The sequence below is a fragment of the Poeciliopsis prolifica genome, unplaced genomic scaffold (assembly GCF_027474105.1).
Source record: "Poeciliopsis prolifica strain line A6 unplaced genomic scaffold, Auburn_PproV2 SCAFFOLD005, whole genome shotgun sequence".
NCBI lineage: Eukaryota > Metazoa > Chordata > Actinopteri > Cyprinodontiformes > Poeciliidae > Poeciliopsis > Poeciliopsis prolifica.
Genome location: NW_026562380.1, coordinates 19,185,567 through 19,205,826, shown reverse-complemented (window position 1 = coordinate 19,205,826; position 20,260 = coordinate 19,185,567). Strand labels below are relative to the sequence as shown.

General features: G+C 40.4%; 1 protein-coding gene across 1 annotated transcript in view; it reads left to right on the top strand.

Annotated features, from left to right (window-relative positions):
• Window positions 1-19,717, top strand: part of pdzd8 (PDZ domain containing 8) — a 30,747-nt gene extending 11,030 nt beyond the window's left edge. Inside the window, exons 3-5 of the mRNA XM_055029864.1 lie at window positions 607-709; window positions 15,131-15,293; window positions 15,401-19,717. Coding sequence (XP_054885839.1) covers window positions 607-709; window positions 15,131-15,293; window positions 15,401-17,727 — 2,593 coding nt within the window. The 3' untranslated portion in view covers window positions 17,728-19,717. The remainder of the gene's footprint in view (window positions 1-606; window positions 710-15,130; window positions 15,294-15,400) is intronic.
• The last annotated feature ends 543 nt before the right edge of the window (window positions 19,718-20,260 follow it).

The following is a 20,260-nucleotide window of genomic DNA, read 5'->3' as shown; positions in this document are numbered from 1 at the left end:
GTGGTTAGCAGCACACTACTGAGCATAAAATCAGCTTCCAAAATATAGGGGGATTTTCCTGCCATAAGTCGAAAGCACACATTTTCAGTCTATGAAGCAAAACTTCCTGTCTTTGTTCTCAAAACTTGAGATAGTTGCACTCAAATCTTCTGCTCCCTTTCAACCTGTAGCGACCTGCACCGCCACGATAGATATATCTATCTACGTATCCATCTAACAATATAGACATGTTTATCCATCAATCAATATAGATATTGAGCCACAGAATGGATGGTTCTGTGAATCCATTTTCTTTGGTTGGGTGATCAAACTCCTGCCTGAGATCTATAGGCTGTCAGCAATGCTTTCAGACTGAACACGTAGGCACAAGTATGATAAGTTTTGAGAACAAAAGACATAAAATCCTGCTTTCAGACTGAAAATGTGTGCTCTCGATTCATGGCAGTAAAATCCCTCCGTACCAAAACAAGTTTCAAACCTGCTTACATTGGCGGACTCTCTTGACTGACATTTCCTTGGCCTTCCTCGGCCAGAAGGATTTTCCTATCAGAGAATGGCTTCCTGCGGGTGTCTTAGTGATCTCACTGTTCCTGTCTGTGTCTGCAGACTGTTCATCCTGGGCTCTTATGACAGAGAAACCTATGTTCATTGCACACTGGAGCTGAGCAGCCAGCAGTGGAAGGAGAAGACACGCAGCTCCATAAAGCAGGTATGCCATTTTTCCATTCTGTCCACTGTTCTCCTCCTGTCTGGTCTTCTTGTCCTGCTCTTGACTAATTTACGTAAAACGCAGAGAAGAAGCAGAAGGAGCTCTGACATCGATGGGCCAGATGCGTTTAGTTCAGCCTAGGTTGGGTCAGATAACCATATCCCCCAAATCTGGAACAACCTGCTGTCAAGTCTTTTCAAACAAAAAAACTCACCTTTTCTGGAATGGTGTTTTTTCAATTCAGCAAGTTTTTTGTTGTTGTATCAATTTAATATATTGATTTTAATATGCTGAGTATAACATTGATGCTGAAGAATATAGAAGGCCACATTTGTTAGTAAAGATGTTTGTAAAGTTTTAGAATCATCTAATTTTTTCTTAAAGTAGCGTAACTGCAGCTTTGATCGGAGGAGCATTCATTCTGAACAAAATCTAATGGAAAAAAAATATTTGTAGTAATTGTATGTAATAAAAATAGTAGTTATGTTTGTTGCAATTGTGATTGGTACGATTGTTCACTTTTCTAACATTTAGTGCAAGTAGATATAACAGAAGGATGTTTTCGTTTGTGCTTTACCTTTTAAAATTGATCCGATTTCTTGAAACATCCAATTGGTAATTTTTCATTTCCAATCTGCCTGGGTTACATACATCAGGGTTGCACTGACAACCCTGACATTATCAGTGCAACCCTGAAATGGATTTGTGTCACCGGGGGTTTTTGTTTTTTTCTTCTTCTTCTGATCATTAAAATACACTTTTTTTCCCCTCCTGTTTAGAAATGCACTTAAATTTTGTTCTTTTTAGTATTGGATTGTGCTGCGATAGTGACAGACGAGTTTAAGTCTTTTTTTTTTTGCAGCTGAACATTTTACGGACACTTTAAATGTCTCATGAGCCAGAATTGGTTTTCTCTGCTAATACCTCAACACATCCATTTCCAGCAACAGATCACTGTATAAAATACTCAGAAGCAAACTGATCACAGTGCTGGAATATTTTAAGAGATGCTGTACTGCTCATCACAACCAGCAGATGGCGCTGTACTGTTGTAAGTCCACTAAAGGCAGAGATGAAGGGACATCTGTGGGTCATTGTATTCTAATTGAGTAAGCTCTGCTGACAGTTTAGACATAAATGCCAATTTAATAATACACAAAAACTTGCAATGTGGGAAAACTGTAGCGCACAAACATTTCCTAGTTGTGTGCCGCTTATTGGAAAACGTTGACAAAATGACACATTAATAAAAGCTCATCGTCATCTTCTCTGCATTGATCAGATTGTTCCATTGTTGACATTTTGCGAGGCGGAGGAAATCTTCAGGCCCCCTGCAGCAAACCTTTCTAATTGTTGCAATTTAGAGGTATTACAGTCATCACATCAGGCTGCTTTGGAAGTGACTAATGACCATTTTAGGGAAAAATGTCACACCTAATTACCGGCCGAGGCTCCAGCCAACCTGCCGCTGCCGAGCTGTCCACACACCTCCCAGTGGCATTTGTAAAGGCTCACAGATTATTTCTGTTGAACAATAATAACCTTTTGTCAGTTCTCATGTCGCGCTTTTCAATAAGGAGAAGCAGCTGAGAACCCGTCCAGCAGGGGGCAATAAAATACCACAACCTGCTCTGAGACAACGTAAGCCATTCATGTCCCCTCAGAGCTGCCATTTTAAAACGTCTACTCTTTTTATTATTCTGTCTTGGTTTCTACGCTGCAGACAGAAACAGTCAGGTGATTTATGTAGTTTGCTCTCATATCAAACTTGCTGTTTTTATTTTATTCATGATTTCAGGAGACATTATGTGGTAAGAAAACAATATTCAACAATGTCCATAGAGCCTGCCTGGCTCCAACGGGGAAATGTCTTAGTGTGTATGCTCTAATTTGTGCTTCCTTCTCTCTTATGTGACCTTTAACCTTTTCGGCCATGTTATTTGTGTCCAGTGTGAGCTTTTGCTGTGATGAAACTCTGTAGTCTTAATGTTAATGCAATATTTAGCCAACAGTACAACTTCAGAACTCGTAAAATATATCAGCCAACAACTATTGGAAAGCGGTCCTTTGTGAAATGCATATGGCGCACACTGATACTGTGATGGTGATATATTTTTGAAATATTGCGTCGTCCCAGCTCTAAATGCACAAAGCACAACAAAAATCTATCCTTACAATAAGGATAAAGTGATGATACACACAGGTAGGCCTATCAAATAAATTTTGCTGGACAATAAATTGTCCCAAACGTTATTGTGATAATCAGTAATATCATTAAGACCCTTTTCAAATATTATAATGATAATGGCATAATAATGCAGGAACATATTCTCCAAGATCAATAAGTTTTCAATTCTAATAAACATTCAAAACTGGAACTGGAAGCCATTTAAAATATCCAAAATAACAAAAACAACAGCAAAAATAAATGAAACGAATTATGAGGGTTCCTTCATAAAAGGGCTCGTTGGAACCAGTGCACCAGACTGAAGACCTTTGTCATCCAGTTTTTTGTAGAAAGAGGGAAAGAAAAGGAGAAAAACTGTAAATCATGCTTGTTTTAATTGATCATCTGACTGATTGATTTATGGCTTTTTGTGACAGGCCTACATGCCGGATGTTCATTCAGCAGCAGTGTGTCCAGCGACAGTCTGCCTCTCTGTCTGTACGTTTAAACTTCAGGAAAAAAAAAAAAAAAAAAAATACATTTGTCTACCTGCTTAAAGCTGCTTTATGCAATTTATGAGATTTCTGTGTAAATGTCTAGGGGTGAATATGCAGAGTAGAATCAGAATCAGTCGTCTCCATGAAGTTTAAGGTGGTGGATGTTGCTGTAAAACATCAAATTGGTTTTATTTGTCGAGTTGCACAAGATCTCTACTGCTGCAGAGTTTGCTGTATGGCTCTCAGCTTTTGGCTGAAACGGAGAGGCAGACGTGAATGAAGCAAGCTGTCCCATCATCAGGTGAAGGTGCAGGCAGCTCTTCTATCGGTGAATACTGTGTGAACCGTTCCGTCTCTGCACTCGAGCGGTTTCGCCCTCAGCACAGCCCTCTATGAGTGGACCCACTTCAAAGTGTCCGTATTCCTTTTTTGTTAATAGAGGCACACAAATGCAGATTCCTAGTGGCATTTGAGCCTGATTTATCAGCCCTCCCCAGTCTGCATGTCCTCAGCAGGACTCAGTAGTAAGGATTAAAGACTATACCATCTGCAAAAGGTCAATTCACCCTCTTTCTCTGCTGTTCCCCCTTGAAGATGCCCAGATATAAATATCTGCCCAAAAGTATAACGGTTTTACCAACATGCTCTGCTGTCCTCTATGTGGTTTGTCTTTCTAAACCTGGTTAACTGGGATTAGTTTTAATTTCTCCATCTTCCGTCTTAAGTGTTTTCAGCAGGACAGAATCTCCATAATGGAGACAAGCCGGTTTTATCAAGCTTTTTGTTTATTCATTTTTTCCCCCAAGCATCATGCCCCCTTCCCCCTGCTATTTATTATGAACTATTGCTGATAGATTTCGGGGCTGAAATATCTTCTCTTGGAACACAGTTGCTCTGTGTTTGTCTCTCATTGACTTGTTTCAACTCAGAGCTTGTTCTTTTTGACACAGAAAATATTTGAAATCTAATGCAGTGTGTTTATTCAACATGTTAGTTAAGTCTTCCATCACTATAATACATAAAGTCATAAATAAAAGTAAGCTATAATAATACTGATTAAGCCACTGCAATCTTTAGAGACAGACTTCTGTTTTAATTGATGCAGACTAGAAAATTTATTTTTTCATCTTTTGCTGTAAAAATAAAAAAGTCATTGTAAAGAGTTCATGAATCAGCTGACCGATGGTCAACAGATTCGCTCACCATTTGTCTTTGTATCATAATCAAAATGGATTATTGACTACAATAATCCATATCATCATTGGCATGGAATAATTGAAAAAACTGTTGGATCATAATATGAAGTTTTGTTTTAAGTTTAGTTTATTTTGCAGGGTATACAGACAGATATTCACTCCTAGTGTAGTATTATTCGCTGGAGTTAAACCTGGCCAGGGATTTTTTACTACAAACTATTGTTTACCTGCTGATTTACTTGCTGAAAGCCAGCCATTAAATGTATAAATATAACTTGCTACACAAGAAATGGCTCCATGAGCCATGGGGACACACCTTCAGCTTGTCTAAGTCTTTAAGCTTCTCATAATAAAATCTCGCTGTTCTGTTTTCGTAGAAAATTGTGCTTTTCTTTTTATTATTACCCATCCATGGTGTGTTGTGTTTTAAGTGGTGAGGTGCAGTATGTCAGGCATGTTTGCACATCTGCCTTGTCGATTTCATTTTCAGCCCTCAGTGATGATGCTTGCTGACAGCTTAACTGAAGGGGCAGAGAAGGGGGATGTGTGTGCACATATAAGCGTGCTGGTCAATGCCCTGTTGTGTTGCAACACTTGTTGCTCTTGGTGTATTCGCGTCGCTTGAAAGGAAAGGGGCATGTTTGGATTTCCGACTGCATGAGCCTGGATTTTCCACTGGACGCTGTGATAGAATAGGAAAACTAAAAGCAGTTGTAAACGTTAGATTTAAATTTAATGAGCTCATGATAGTTTATGCCTTTCATTGTAGCAACATATGTTGAAAAACCTGTTGGCCTTGAGCCCGTGTTAGCGAGATCCAAAACCTACTAGTCCCTGTCTGGAATAAGATGTCTTGAATTTGATGTGAATGATAAACTCTGTCGTGTTGTTTATGTGTTTTGTTGGGAAACACAAGCTCTGAATGATATTTCAGATTTGCTGCTCCAGTCATTTAGTGTCAACCAGCTAATATTGGCATCGTCGTCATTAAGCAGCTAACACATTGACACCACAGCATGTCAGCAACGCTTGGAGCACAAACCTGATCACACAAACTGACTTCATTCATTAAATTTGATGAGGTGATTGTCGTTAATTAATACCTCTATCTCTGGCTTGATGATGGAGTTGTAAATCGCCTCACTCATGAATGAATTGAATCTACACAAGCGCTCTTCACTTATCCATGATCTATGCCACAGTTGGTTTCATATTCAGTACCAGTGGCAGTATAGCTCCATTAGCATTTCAAGGAGCTTCTAGCTCTACTTGTCTCAGCACAACAACACGGCATTTAGTTTTAGCTTGCAAAGGTAACAATCAACTGTTGAGGCCTCTTTTTACAAATGACTCAGTCTTCTGGAGAAAAATGTTGAGGGCACAAATGTAGATTCTTCGGGAGTTGTGTTCGGCGTTGACTCTCTCCCACTGCACTTTTCTTTTTTATAAAGTGGGAAATTATCCAGATTCACCTCTGTCTTTTTTTTTTTTTTTTTTAATTACTGCCAATAGTGACACAGTGTGGTACTATCTAAAATTACAACAATCAAACACAAATTGATTAAAACAACTCTGGTAAAGTTAGCCTTCCTGTGCTTCCTCCAGTACAGAACCGATCAAAACGTGCCATCAACCCGTCAGGTGAAAAAAAATTCCAAACTCCAGTGGGTGAAAAATGTAATAAAAGATATAAATTTTTGAAGTAAGTATGATTTTTGGCATATCACAAAAAGCATTTTATTTTAGTTAATAGAAAAATTACAACATCTTTAGGCCAACATGTTCTACCAATTCTGTATCACTTTAAAATCTGTTTGGACTGTAGAAAAATATGTCACAATAGCTTATTTACACGACAGCATGTACATCTAGCATGCAGTTAGAGCACACCCCAGGGATTCATTATGTTTGGCATTATTTTGTAACAAACCCATTGAATTGTAGCAGCTGATACATTTATCAGCCCTTTCCCATGTCAATTAAATGACTCTTTCTAATTGTGTTTGACAATACCTGGCTGTATGGAAAAAAGCAGATTAAAGACATGAGAGCTTGGTCCAACAAGCTGTTTGTTCCTAATCACTCTTCTCGTGATCAATTCACCTCCAGGGAAACTCAATAGACCAGCTGCCATGTGCATGACCAGCAGAGCCACAGCCACATTACAGATTTGTTGCCATTACTATTTGGGATGTTTTTCTTCTCGCCCCATAGACATGGCTTCTTATCAGAAAAGAAATTACCTGTTAGACGTTACGGGTTAAAGTCAATGCTCATAACTGCAAATAATATCTGAACATATGACCAACAACAATCGGTTTTTCATGTAAGCAATGTTCCTGATACAGTGTTTGATAAAGTGCATTGCATAGTGGCGCTATATTCAAGTATCAAACTCCTGATCCAGGTCCACATAATTTCCATTTTTTGCATCCGTCTTTTTAACAAGTTCTTTCTTTGCGCTCATAGTCAGGCTACTTCCTGCTTGCTCTGTTTTGACACACGCTGATTACGTCAACAAGAATTACCACAGTTAGCCGGTAGGCTGTGGATCTCTACCATGGGCCAGATTTCTGTCATTTCCACCAAATACTGGATATGACACAGTAGTACAAGAACACATTCTCAAAGATCAATACATTTTAAATTCAGTCAAAAAAATAAAAAATGCATCAGTCCTAAATATCATAATTTTTTATCAGGAGTAAATTTAGAACTTGATATTTTCCTGATGTGCAAGCCTTTTCTTTGCCTTGTGCCACATCCAGACATTGCTGTATGTTTAAATTAATCTTGGGTTAACAAGATCTTTGTGATCTGTGTAATATTTGGAGCTGTGACTGATTCTTGAATCATTGTGTTACTTTGAAGAATTTTTCGTTTGCAAGGATCAGATGACCGACATGACGTAGGCATGTCTGTTTTTCGTCAGCCATATCAAAGTTATTTAGAATGATGGAAACCACCAAATATACTTATGATGTCCCCCTTCCACCTCAAAAAATTACATTTTAGAAGATTTATAGTGCATCATATTAGACAAATTAAATCACTATTTTTTTTAATGTTCTAACAGAGATTTGTGTTTGATGTTGTATTTTCATGGACATTCAGAGGCTTTTCTGAAAAAAAAAAAAACAACAACAAAACAAGCTGCTGTTGACTTCAAAACCTGCAGACTTGTTTATTCCTCGGATAAAATCAGGGGAGAGTGTGCAAATGTTACATGAATAAGTAAATGCTGTGCGGTCAAGGGGCCACTTGATGGGAGTTCAGGGAAACAAGCTTGGCGTTTGCGTGACAGACGAGCCGCGGCGCTCAAAGGGAAGAAAACCAAAATGCCAAATTGATAATGTATTAAATTGCAGATGATGTCTTAGTCCTTTTTGAGGGACTGCTAGCAGGTGAAAATATACTTGTCATCCAATCAACAAGAATTATGCAACAGTCATGACAGATGATTATTTTTCAGCTGTGGCACAATGACCGTGCTATGAAAGGGGACTGTGTGGGCGACCAAACCGCTGTTCCTGTCAATTCAAGTGCAAATTAGCCAGAACACCTTTTTGTTTTCCTATGTTTCCATGGCAAAGCTTTTGTTGTTCAAGCTTTTGAAACCTGCCTCATGCAATTAAAAAAGAAGTAACTTAAAAATTTAGATTTGAGCCTCAAAACAATCACAAATGTAGCACTAAGGTTAGTCATTCAGCTCAAGGAAGACATGCCATCCAGTGCTGGGCTGAACATCCGTTCATTTGTTTTTACGGCACAAACCGGTTGGAGTTCCATGAATTAATTTACTTATGTGGGTGTATTAAAGGCTATAATGTCATTTCTGTCATTTTAATTGTACAAATTGGAGGTCAGTCGAGCGGTGTGCTTTATTCTTAGATCAACAGAACTAGATCAGTCTTCGTATCTTCATATTTACAATTCAGTTAAAACATAGAAAAAAAATTCAGATGTAGTCAGTTATAGAAATACTTGAATCAACCATTGAGTTAATTTGGGGACACACTGCACAATATTTCATCTAATTTTTTCCAGGATTCCTAATGACAACAGAAAGCCTGCAGTAGTGGTGGGGATTTTATTTTCATTTTATCTTTTTGACAAGTTGGGGACCCAATAGTGTACAGTGAACAGAATACACATCCACATAACAATTGCCTTGCCGCCAGCTGGAGGGGGGACAGAGGCTGGGACGTGAAATTAGTTCCATGCTGACTTCTGAGAAAAGTTCCTCTAAAGAGCAAGCCTGCAGAGTGTGTACAGCTGCTTGACTGGATGCTCTGTCACCTTTGTGCCCATAATAGATTCACAAAGGAGTGCGCAAGTCCATCCTGCTCAAGTGCAAATAGAGGCCTGCTCCCATTTCCACACACCACCAGTATAAGCTCCTTCAAAAGCTCTCATATGTTCCAGTTGTGGTGCAAACAAACCTCCCGTGATACGGGAGCAGCTGCTGGCTGCATAGATGAAGCAGATAAAGGATTATTCTATGTATCCGTTTTAGCCCAAGCATGTAGAGAGAACATTACTTCCATTTTCATTTCCAGAATCATGCAAATTAAATTTTGTGAAAATTGTTTCTATGGACAAATATGCTTGAACTGTCAACATTGAGCTGAATACAATGAATCAGTCAACACGGTTGGTTTTAAAGAGAGGCAGAATAACAACAAATATCCCAAATGAGTTTCTTCAGCCCAATTCAAAGCAAAGTGACTGAAAGCTGCTGCTTCTTTAGGTTCCATCGTTCTGTCTGATTGGTAGATCTGATCTCAGTGTTAGAGGCTTGCAGACATCAGTAATGCTAAAGGGGTCAGTCCAGTTGTGATTGAAAGTGTATGTTTTCTTTTGTTTGCAATTTACACAAATTGACCAACTGTAAATTCTCAAATTCACTCCATTTCTCAATCCTTAGACATTGTGTACAGGTGTGCATTTAGCTTTTATTGAGGTGACATTAGAATTAAAAAAAATGTGATTTAGAGTTTCTTCTCAGCATCTGCTTAGTTAAAAAAAACAAAACCTGCCCATTCTTCCAGCACATATGTTTTTAATGAACATTGTTTTGTTGTTTTTTAGACATACTCTGAAGAATTAGGTTAGGAACTAAAGTCCAAACTCTTTCAGGAGGTTTAGAAATGTTGCATGTTGCTCTCAAGAAGCAGCCATAAATGTTCTTTAACTCGTGACGCTGATGGCTGAGGGAGCAGAGCACGGACTCCATGTTTAGAGCCTCCGGTTGTCACCGCAGTGGACCTGGGTATTTGTGGGCTTTAATTCATTGCTCATATATTGGCTCGCTTTGAGAATGAGCCAGTCGTTAAAAAGCTAATGTCGAAGGCAGACAGCATAAAATAATTCCCTATAGAATTTGTTTTTGTTAATTTTAACTCAACCATTTGCAATTTGTCAAACTCATCTGGATTTAGGAACTATTTTTTAAAAAAAGCAACAAAAAAAAAAAAACCAACTAAATTTAGTGTTTACAAAAGAAAGCTAATTTTAAATGGAAAATGTGATAGGTGATTTCTCTGCCCTTTCTGCTCCCAAGCGCTGATTTAGTGCGTCTGCAATTTGCAGTTTAATTGTGGTGTACTGGTGCTTTTTCTCAGGGCTGAGCAACAATGGCTAACCTTGTTAACATCGACTAAGACAACAAGCAGCTCCTGGTTTCTTGTCTCTGAGGAGAAAAGCCAAACAAGCACGTAGCAGCATGAACAGACCAGATGTAAATGGAACAATTCACCATCTGTTTCGGTGAAGCAGCCTCTCTTTATATCAGCTCGGCCACAGAACAAATCAAAGGTTAATATGTTCAAATTGGGAGCTATCATGATCTCCTGTATCCTCTGGGATAGAAAACTAGACCGATCTTTCTTTGATCCCTAAAAGAAGCTCTGATAAAATCCCCCTCTCACTGCTTTATTTTACACACTGATGCATTGTGAGCTTCAGACTACATGCACCAGAATGTAAAAAGGAAGGCTACTAGACCTAATTTACTTCCAGACACTAAAGTAGTTGCATTATAAAACCAAAGAGGTTGAATTTTGAAGGTTTCTTATGTTGCCATGTTTACTGCAAACCCGCCATCTTAATCAATTCGATTCCGTTTCTTAAAATGTCAACGTTATTTGTGCAAGTTCTACTTAGGCAAACATTCACTTTGCCTAAATAGTGAATGTTTTTGCAAACGAAGTTATTTGCTTCACTTGCAAATAAGTGAAGCCTTATTTGCAAAGCTTCACTTCATGAAGCCTTGCAAATAACAATATTTCTGTTTCTCATCCTGCTGTGAATGCATTTGGTGTGAGGCGGACTCGAGCAGCCGTCCAACGAGGGCGGAGCAAATGCACATAATTTATGCAAAGATTCTTTGGGGGCATGAAGACCTTGTTGATATATTGTGTTGCAATAATAAATAAAACTGCTGAAGGCATCATCCTCCTGGAACTTTGAAATAAATCTATTTGACTGTCTCGACATCTTGTCGACACCGGCAGCAGCTACTGACTCAATTTAATCTTTTGTTGGTTACATGTTTTTGAGAAATCTCTGGAAAATGTTCCCTCTTTTGACTTTTTTGTTTTCATTGGTGGCTTTTCAGCTTCTCTTTATTGGAAAATATGTAACTGCTTTGTTTAATTTATGGGGACAGTTAATTGAGATTGGATTGACAATCTGCCAAAGTGGATCTTCAATAGGGAACATCCTTATACATTTTTGAGACTAGAAGGTTATTTGACTACCTGGAACAAATTTTCAGTGGAACGTAAGCAGGTGGTGGGAGGACTGAAACGGCATCTCCCTTTGCTTGGTTGAACATCCCTCTGGTTTACAGCAGGTCTGCCAGGGTGTTTGTGAGATGGAGAGGTTGGGGAGGAGAAAACTCTTTTTCCTGTCACTGCGCTGCTTGGTAATTTAATCTCATACCACATGTCAGATCGATTTGTGTATGGTTATAGGGTACCAGTTGCTGCAAGGCAAGTGCACAGCAATTCCCTGCCACATCTAATTAGCAGGCCCAGTGGTGACGGGGGTAGGGTTGGGCTGAGGAGAGGACTCCATTTCCAGGATCTGCACAGGTGGCTAGTGGACTCTTGTTGTTTAGACAGCAGAAATTCTCAGACACACCATTTCAAGTGGTTGTTACAGCCGCATGAAGTCTTCACTTGAACACCCTTCCTGCCAGTTTGGTCCCGTAATTCGCTGCCGTTTACTCGCTGCCGTTTGCAGTTGCTGCAAGGCAAGTGACCACAATAGAGACTGCAAGGCCAGTCATGAACAAGTGGCTAGCTTCTCGCTTCCCTTATTTTGTAAAGAGAAATTCAACCACATATGCAATATGCTTGGAATTAGTATTGATGTGATGCTTTCACTGACATATTGACACAACACTGGACATAGTGACAGCTTATGAAATGTGTGGCGTGAAGGGTTAATTGTGTTAAAGAAACACCCTCCTGATATTCTTCTTTTTTTTTTCTTTTGTAATGGTGTTTTTCAAATGGTGGCAACACAATGTGCTGCAATAGGAGTCTGTCCAAGCCTCTGCAACTCAGTCTGCTGATGGAAAGTTTAATTCCTTATCAAATAAGTTTTCCTTGATGTGAGGCGGTGGCCCAGCTGCACCAAATTAAGTCCAGGTCATAGACGATACTCAGACGAGACTTTTTTCTGATTTAGTTAAAGGTAAAGCTGAGCTAATTCCTTTCCTCAAACACAATGAGCCAGAGTGCAATAGAGATGAGCTCTGGACTGGACTTCAAGTCTATTGGATGAATCTGGGCACATACAGTTAGTCGTAGCAAAATCTCAGCCAAGAGCTTTGTGCAGACTGTGCAGAGCATTACGTTTTTTTGGGAGCAGTATCTTAGTCAATGCTGCCGCCCCCTTCCAGGAAGGTGCCATCGCAAAACAGAACGCCAGACCAGATGTAGCTTTTCTGTAGAGTAAAAACAGAACATAAAGTACTGCATGGTTCAGCAAACTTGTACTTTGTTGCAGCCAAACTTTTTGAGTTACAGCTGAGTACTTCCAACTGAGCCCAGATTTTATTTGATTTTTTCATCATGAAGACTATGCAGAAAAGTTTTGATATAAAAGGCATGTTTTCCTCTTTATTTCTGAGCATGGTGTCCAAAACGATTATGCCGAATCATTCTCGTCAGAAAGAATAGGTCATTTCCTCTTTAGGTCCGACACCCTGTGTTAGATGGATTAAGTCATTAGGTTTGAAATGAGGATATATGTCCTCTTCTGTTTTCAATATCCTGCTTAATATCCCCATGTTTTGCATATCCTATCATTCTATGCAGTTGTCAGGTTGTTTGCTAAAAGACTATATGAGAAAGGTTATTTTATTATGAGTAGCGTCTACATTTGTCCCCATAGTAACCTTAGGATTAAGGTTACCCTGAACTTTACACCCTTCTTTGTGTGTTACCCTCACACAAAGTAGGTTACTTGGACAAACACTTGTTCCAATCATTGTGCTTGCTTGGACGACAATTTTCCTGCTACTAGCCAAAAAGGTGTGATACATAATTTTATATAATTATTTGAATATTAGTGAATTGTCAAATTGTCTTGTTCACCACAAACTAGTTTTTGTGTAGTAGTTTGTGGATTACAACATTATTTGTAGTTTGTGGCATCAGTGCAACTGTCCCAGATGCTAAAACCACATCTTCTACCCTGAAAAACAAATGAATTTTATCCTTAAGGACTCTGACAAGCTTTGTTCTGTCACGCTCTGCTGTCTGTGTGGAGAGTTCAGTTTGTACAAATGAGTAAATTACTAGCCTGGAAAAGACTAGACACTTGTTCTACACATTGATAGAAGGTGTGGACCATCGGCTGTTGAGAAACAATCGCTTGTTGGGGGCGTGAACTCTTGAACCAGATTTTACCCAATCGCTAATGTTTGGCAGATTAATGTAATGTGCCAGCGCCACCATAAAGGACACAGCACTATGTAGCTTACCAGAAATTGTGTGCGGCCATTTCCCACTGTGAACAGAAAAGTACAGAGACGAACAAAATCACTGGCAGCCATCAAATGTCTTCAGCATTTCTGTTTCTGAAAGTTTTATTTAAAGACAATGTCAGTGCTGTCAAATGCTTCTTTTAATAGTAGTCTATTTATATTGTTATCTAATTGGGGAGAAGCTAATTTACTTAACTTATTGTTGTTTGAAACCTGTTTATAAGAACAATAGTCACACAAACAATACTTCAGTCAGAGCCGAGCATTTTTTTCAATTAAGGCAAAATCCACAAAAGTTAAATGTTTGGTAACTTCGTACCACTGATGAGGGAGATGTTGGCTTAAATCAGTTCTACATTTGGTTTCATTTTGGGATGTAACCTGACTGCAAACAGTGCAGCTCAGGACTCACCCATAGCAGTGAGCATTAGCCCTCCACCTGCTAAACCCTTTCCCTCACCCCCTCGCCTGCCAGTATGTATAGATCATCTGCTTATTCAGGGCCAGCTCTAACTCAATCACTACCTTCCAGCTGAACAGTAACAAATGATAGCATGGGAAATTACAGTCATTTGTCTCTGCCTTCCCACACCATGTCAGCTCTTCTTTCTTTTAAATGAAGGCACCTGCACCATCTTTATCCCTGCCAATGTTTTCCATGTTCACCTCATTCGTATAGTTTCCATATTCGGAAACTTTGCTTTTCACTTCTTGCTCTTTTGCACAAATTGTCTTAAAGTAAGTATGCTGTTGTTTCTGCAGCTTTGGTTCTAGGCCAGATATGAACTCTTCCAAGGAACTGCCTCAGTTTGAGTGACTTCTGTTGAGTTGAAGATGTCATAGTTGGACCTTCTTTCTAAAAGTCAGCTGGAAATATTCCGTGTTACAGAGTCACAGCTCTGCATGTCACCTGGTGAATCTGAATCCATCCATGCACTGAGCAGATTCTTAGAACAAATAAATGCATGCATCTGACATAATGTTCTCCAGCTGACCAGAAACAAAACTAAACCTGCTGCTGTTGTATTGACCTTCCAGCTTCTTTTCACTACAAATCTGGAACAAACTTTCAGAAACCTTAAAACAGCTGAAACACTGAGTCTCTTTAAATCAAGGCTAAAAAGTCACTTGTTTAGAGTTGCTTTTGAACCAATAATTAATAGGATATTGATTGACATTTGATGTGTATTGATGTATCTAATGATGGCACTTGAGAAAATGTAATGTCTGTTATGTTTTCACAACTGTGATTATGATGTTCTTTTATGTTGCCCTATGTAAAGTGCTTTAAACTACCATGTTGCTGAAATGTGCTTCACAAATAAACTTGATTGATTGATACGATGCAACAGACCAGTCGTAATCAACATTGACAAGAAATACTCTTTAAAAAAGTACTTGACTACCACCCTGGATCAGATCAGAGCATTTTACGTAATACAACCTTGAGCCTTGCAGTATCTTTGCCAGTGCTTGTAGAGAATAAGGTTGTAGTCCAACATGTACAGTTCCTAAAATCTCAGTCTACTTAACTGTTTAATTTTCTGTTGTTTGCATCAGACGGAGGTTATTAAAGGACCGTGTGGCAATGTGGGGATGACGTTCAGGCACATACCTGCTTTGGAAGGTGATACAGTCTATGTCAGCATAGAAACAGTAACACCCAACTCTCCTGCAGCCCAGGCTGACCTACAGAAGGGCGATCGCCTCATTGCTATTGGAGGTATTAGTTGTTTAATTGCTTAAAGAGAAAAATGTACTTTTGAAAGTTTAAAAGACACCAAATGACTTTGTTTTACTGAAGGAAAAATGTGTGCTTTCTTTTGACAGGAGTGAAAGTGACGTCTTCAGTTCAAGTGCCCAAACTGTTGAAACAGGCAGGAGAAAGGGTGGCGATTTTATATGAGAGACCAATTCGCCATCAGCCTCCTCCTTTAGGAAACCTTGGGACTCTACAGGAGGGACTTAGTCATCTGGAGGAAACCAGCTTCACTCCACAGCCAACCAGTTATGAGGAGGACCCCTCGTCCATCACCACTCTTCCTGATATTTCTGACAGCAAAGACATGGACTCTGAGTTTGAGGAGTTGCTCGTGGACCACAAACTCATCCAGCCTAGTGCACCTACAATAAGTAACGCAAATATCAGTGAAACCAAGGAGGACTTCTTACTTGCTGTTAACCAAAGTCCTAAAAGAACAGTGGCCAACTTGGCTTCCAAGCCCCTTGGTACTATATCACCCATACTGAACCGAAAGCTAAACCTTGTCGGTCTGCAGTCTCCGCTAAAACCCCAGCCCAAAGAATCACCCAAACCCTCACCACATAAAACCATCAGTGAACCAGGTGAGAGTCTGCATCGGCCCACTGTTCTTCCCCCACCTCCTCCCTCACGCCCCCCGGTGCCACCAAGGCCCCAGATACGGTTGACGTCTGCATCCTCAGAAACCAGTCTTCTAGAAGGTGTTGATTTAGTTACAAACATTGCCGCTACCACCACCAGTGCTTCTGAAAAATCGTTGGACAAGATTTCAGTTTGTGGAACCACTGAAGATAAGAGTGGCACAGAGAAGACAAGCATCAAGCAGTCAGAAGGAAAACAGTTTACAAAAGCAGCAGACACCAGTGATGAGATTCTTGGTTCTTGCTCTGTTACCAGCAGCAAGACGGATCAAGCAAAGGACAAAGTTTCAGAAATGACCTTTGGCACAAGAGACAGTCTAGATGAGCAGTCACTCTGGGAATCCCCAGAAACTATATTTAGTAAACATACAGCATGCTGGTCCAAGGCCTCTGTGGTGTTTGAGGTGGAGACTCACCACAAGTATCTCAACGTGGCCCTGTGGTGCAAAGATCCCTTTAAGGTAGGCGGCTTGTTGTGCCTGGGTCATGTCAGCCTCCCACTGGAGCATGTGGCACTGGAATGTATGGCTACATCTTCTGCAGAGTACCAGAGCATCTTTAGGTTGGGGCCCCCAGAGCCAAAAGCAAATGTCAGCCGCACTGCACTACGCAATCTCAGCATGCACAAGGGTTTCAATGAAAAGCTATGCTATGGAGATGTCACCTTAAACTTCTGTTACTTGGCCGATGGTGAGTTAGAGTTTCCAATGGGCTTGATCGAACGGGAGCGTGAGGGAAGTCTCCATGATGAGGATTTGAGAGAGAAAGAACCCACTCCCTCTGTAGCACGTGATGATTTGGTTTATGGCACTATGCAGTCACAAGAAGCCCGTCACAGCTTCCACGACACGCAGTTCCAGAACCCTACTTGGTGTGAATACTGCAAAAAGAAAGTTTGGACAAAGGCAGCCTCGCAATGTATAATTTGTTCCTACGTTTGCCATAAGAAGTGCCAGGATAAGTGCCTTGCTGAAAGTCCTTTTTGCGTGGCAACGGCTGAACGTCGAGGCGCTGATCCTGAAGCCAAATCCACTATGAACCGGGCCACCGGGTTAACGCGTCACATCATCAATACCAGCTCACGTCTGCTCAATCTTCGCCAGATACCCAAGACACGACTCGAGCAGGTGGCCGACGCGGTGCCTGGAGCTGTGGAGCCGTCACCCAAGCAGACACCCAACACATCTGACAATGAGAGCAGCGACACAGAGACCTACACTAGTGGGCCAAGCCCATCAAAGCAGCCGACCAGCAGCAGTGGAACCAGCAAACTTGTACGAAAGGAGGGCGGACTGGATGACAGCGTCTTCATCGCGGTAAAGGAGATCGGCCGGGACCTGTACAGGGGCCTGCCCACAGACGAGCGCTCACAGAAGCTGGAGCTCATGCTGGACAAACTCCAACAAGAAATTGACCAGGAGCTGGAGCACAATAACGCTCTTATGATGGAAGAGAAGGAGGCCACGGATTCCCGGCGAAAGGCCCTCATCTGCACTGCTCTGAATAAGTCGGGTGAGAGACTTCAGGCCCTCACTCTTCTAATGATCCACTACCGAGCGGGCATAGAGGACTTGGAGTCTGTGGAGAGCATGTCTCCTTCAGAGCAGCAAGGATTCAAAAGCAAAGCAGAGAGTCTGGAAGAAGAAGTCCTTATGGGACCAGAGGTGTATGACAGCGACATCTGCAGCCCTGTGGAGGTGCAGTTGATGGATGACATCAGTGAGGAGCAGATCTGTGTGGAGGCACTTCATTAGTACCGATTAGGAAAGCGATGAAAACGTGACATGTGGATTGGGTTTGGGCTTTTCAGCAAAGTAATGTCCCATTTCTGATTTTGATACTGAGGATTTTGTCCAGTCCGTCCTAAACACGCGGACGTTGAGGTATTTTCATTCTCACCTTTTTTTTTCTTTCTTTAATGTCAATGAAATTATGGTTTTGAAAATTCGCTACTGACATTTTTATTTGTGATCCCATCGCAAGACCAAGGATATCTTGTTTTCATCATCTCCCCTTGGATGTACTGAGTGTTTGTCATTCAGTTTTGTTAGATTTTATTTTCATTTTTCTTTACTGGAACCCTTGTAATCTTACTTTGGTTGAAGGTCTTTGCAAAGTTTGCACATTTCTTCATTTTTGAGGGTGGAGAGCAGTAACGTTTAATGATTGTTCACTTTGAGAATTTTGCCTTGAGAAACAGGCCAATCTGAAGTCCAATAACCTATGATTGCATTCATCCTTTGTTCTTGCTTTGATGATATTTTTCCTGATAAATGTGAGAATTTTGGCAGCAGAAGTTCCTTTTAATATTTGTTGCAACATATTTATGCACTGGTACTTTTGTTCCCTTCTTTAAATGCTTGTAACTAAGTTTATTTTGAGTAATTAGTGGTACAAGATGGTTGCTAATGTTAATCTATCCCTGTGCTCATTATTAATTTATTTGACTTCCACCATCTCGTTTTGTGCAGAACACTCGTCCATCCTAGGCTTCACTATGACTCTTTCACTTTATTATACGACCCGTTACGGATGTGACGGTTCACCTCATTTCTCTGAATAAATGCTACATCCGAACGCATGCAGATGCTAATTCAAGCTGTTTGCTTTCATGTATGTAAGTGAAACTGATGAATGTATATTTGTTTAGTGGATAATGTGTGCTTACAGCTTTGTTTCCAGCCGCACCCATCGCTGACTGTGGCTGGAAATGAGGCGCTCGCTACAGGAAAGACGTTTTTCTGTTTTTGTGCTACTGAAGCAGCTCTTGTTGGGTGACCAGAAGAAACTGCAGCTTCTCATGCAGCTGGTAAGACGCATTCCCCTCTTGGAGTGAAAGATGCTGAGCTAGAGGAAAAAAATGAGAAGAAAAAAACAAAACAAAACAACTGAAGCAGACATTTGGGAACAGACTACTGAGTTTTAACGTTCTATGAAAAATAGCTGAGGGATTTTTTTGGAGGGTGAAAACTTTTTCTTCTGTGTTGGTGGAATTAGGTTATTGCGAACAAACTAAATATGTCCTGTTTTTTTTTTTTTACAAAATGATTTGACCAAAGATGATGGAGTAATCTTTGCAGAGTGATGCCCGTTAAGTTTGTCTTCTCTTGTGAGGCTGAAGACGAATCACACCTGCAGCACAAAACCTTCTCTTTGTGTTGTTTCCATAAAATGACTCACTTGCATAAAAAGTTTGTAGAACATCGACTAACAATTAAGTGTTTCCTAAAATACACGTTTGTCTAAGAGAGAGTGAATAAGCCAGAGCCATAAAAAGCAAAGTGATTCTTTTTTTTTTTTTAGATTCTTGCTTAGTGCTCCACCTCCCATTCCCTTTGCAGACATTTTTCAAAAGTGTTTTTTGGTTTTTGTTGCATTGAAACTGATGATCAGGAGTAAGACCCAGATTCTCTGGTCTGTTCTTTAAACTGTGGGGGGTGTTTTGTGAAGCGGTGATCTCCAGAAGGAGTTGGCGACTTTAAACTGGACATCCCTCCGTCGGCCTGTGAAGCACCGTTCTCGCTGCTGCTGTTTATTCTGTCACAAAGAACGCTTCTGCCCTCGTCGTCCCTCAGTCCCCTCAGCGGCCGCGCGGCTCCCCACCACAGTTTTCAGCAGGTCAACATGGTGTTGGTTCTTATTTTTGTGTGTGTGTGTATTTCAAGGGGTGTTGTTTAAAGTTTTGGAGAAAGAATTGTAATGAAGCTTTATTGTACATAGCTTAAATAAACAGGAACAATTGAATTCCAACCATCGTTTCGCCAATTTTTCCCCCCCAATTTACTTTCAGCTGCACTGAGTTTTAAACACAAACACATTTTGAAATGTCTTTAAACCAGACGTCTCCTTCTGAGTGATTGACGGTAGACCTTTTCATTTTCTTCAGTTTTGATTAAAAATTAGCTTAAAACAATATAACTGTTTGCTCCGAGTCAATCGCGTCCAAGTCTGCTCTTCCAACAAATCAAATGTTTGAGTGAACAGAACCTGAAACATGCTCCATCTGCTTGACCGACTGAATTGGACAAATTTGGTGAAATCAGCTCAACTGTGCTGTTTGGATGCCTTTCAGTAACACCGTTTTATTTCCCCTCCAACATAAGATTAAGCTTATTCTCAGTAAAAGAGAATATTTCCTGTTTACTGAGGAATATTCTGTCTCAGTAGAAGATGTGCAGTATTCAGTTCAGGTTTGAAAATGCACCGGTTTTGAAATTCAGGAGTTTGTAAACCAAAAGAAGAAAAAGATCTCTGTCTGTCCGTCCGTCTTTGTGTGCGGCTCTGAGG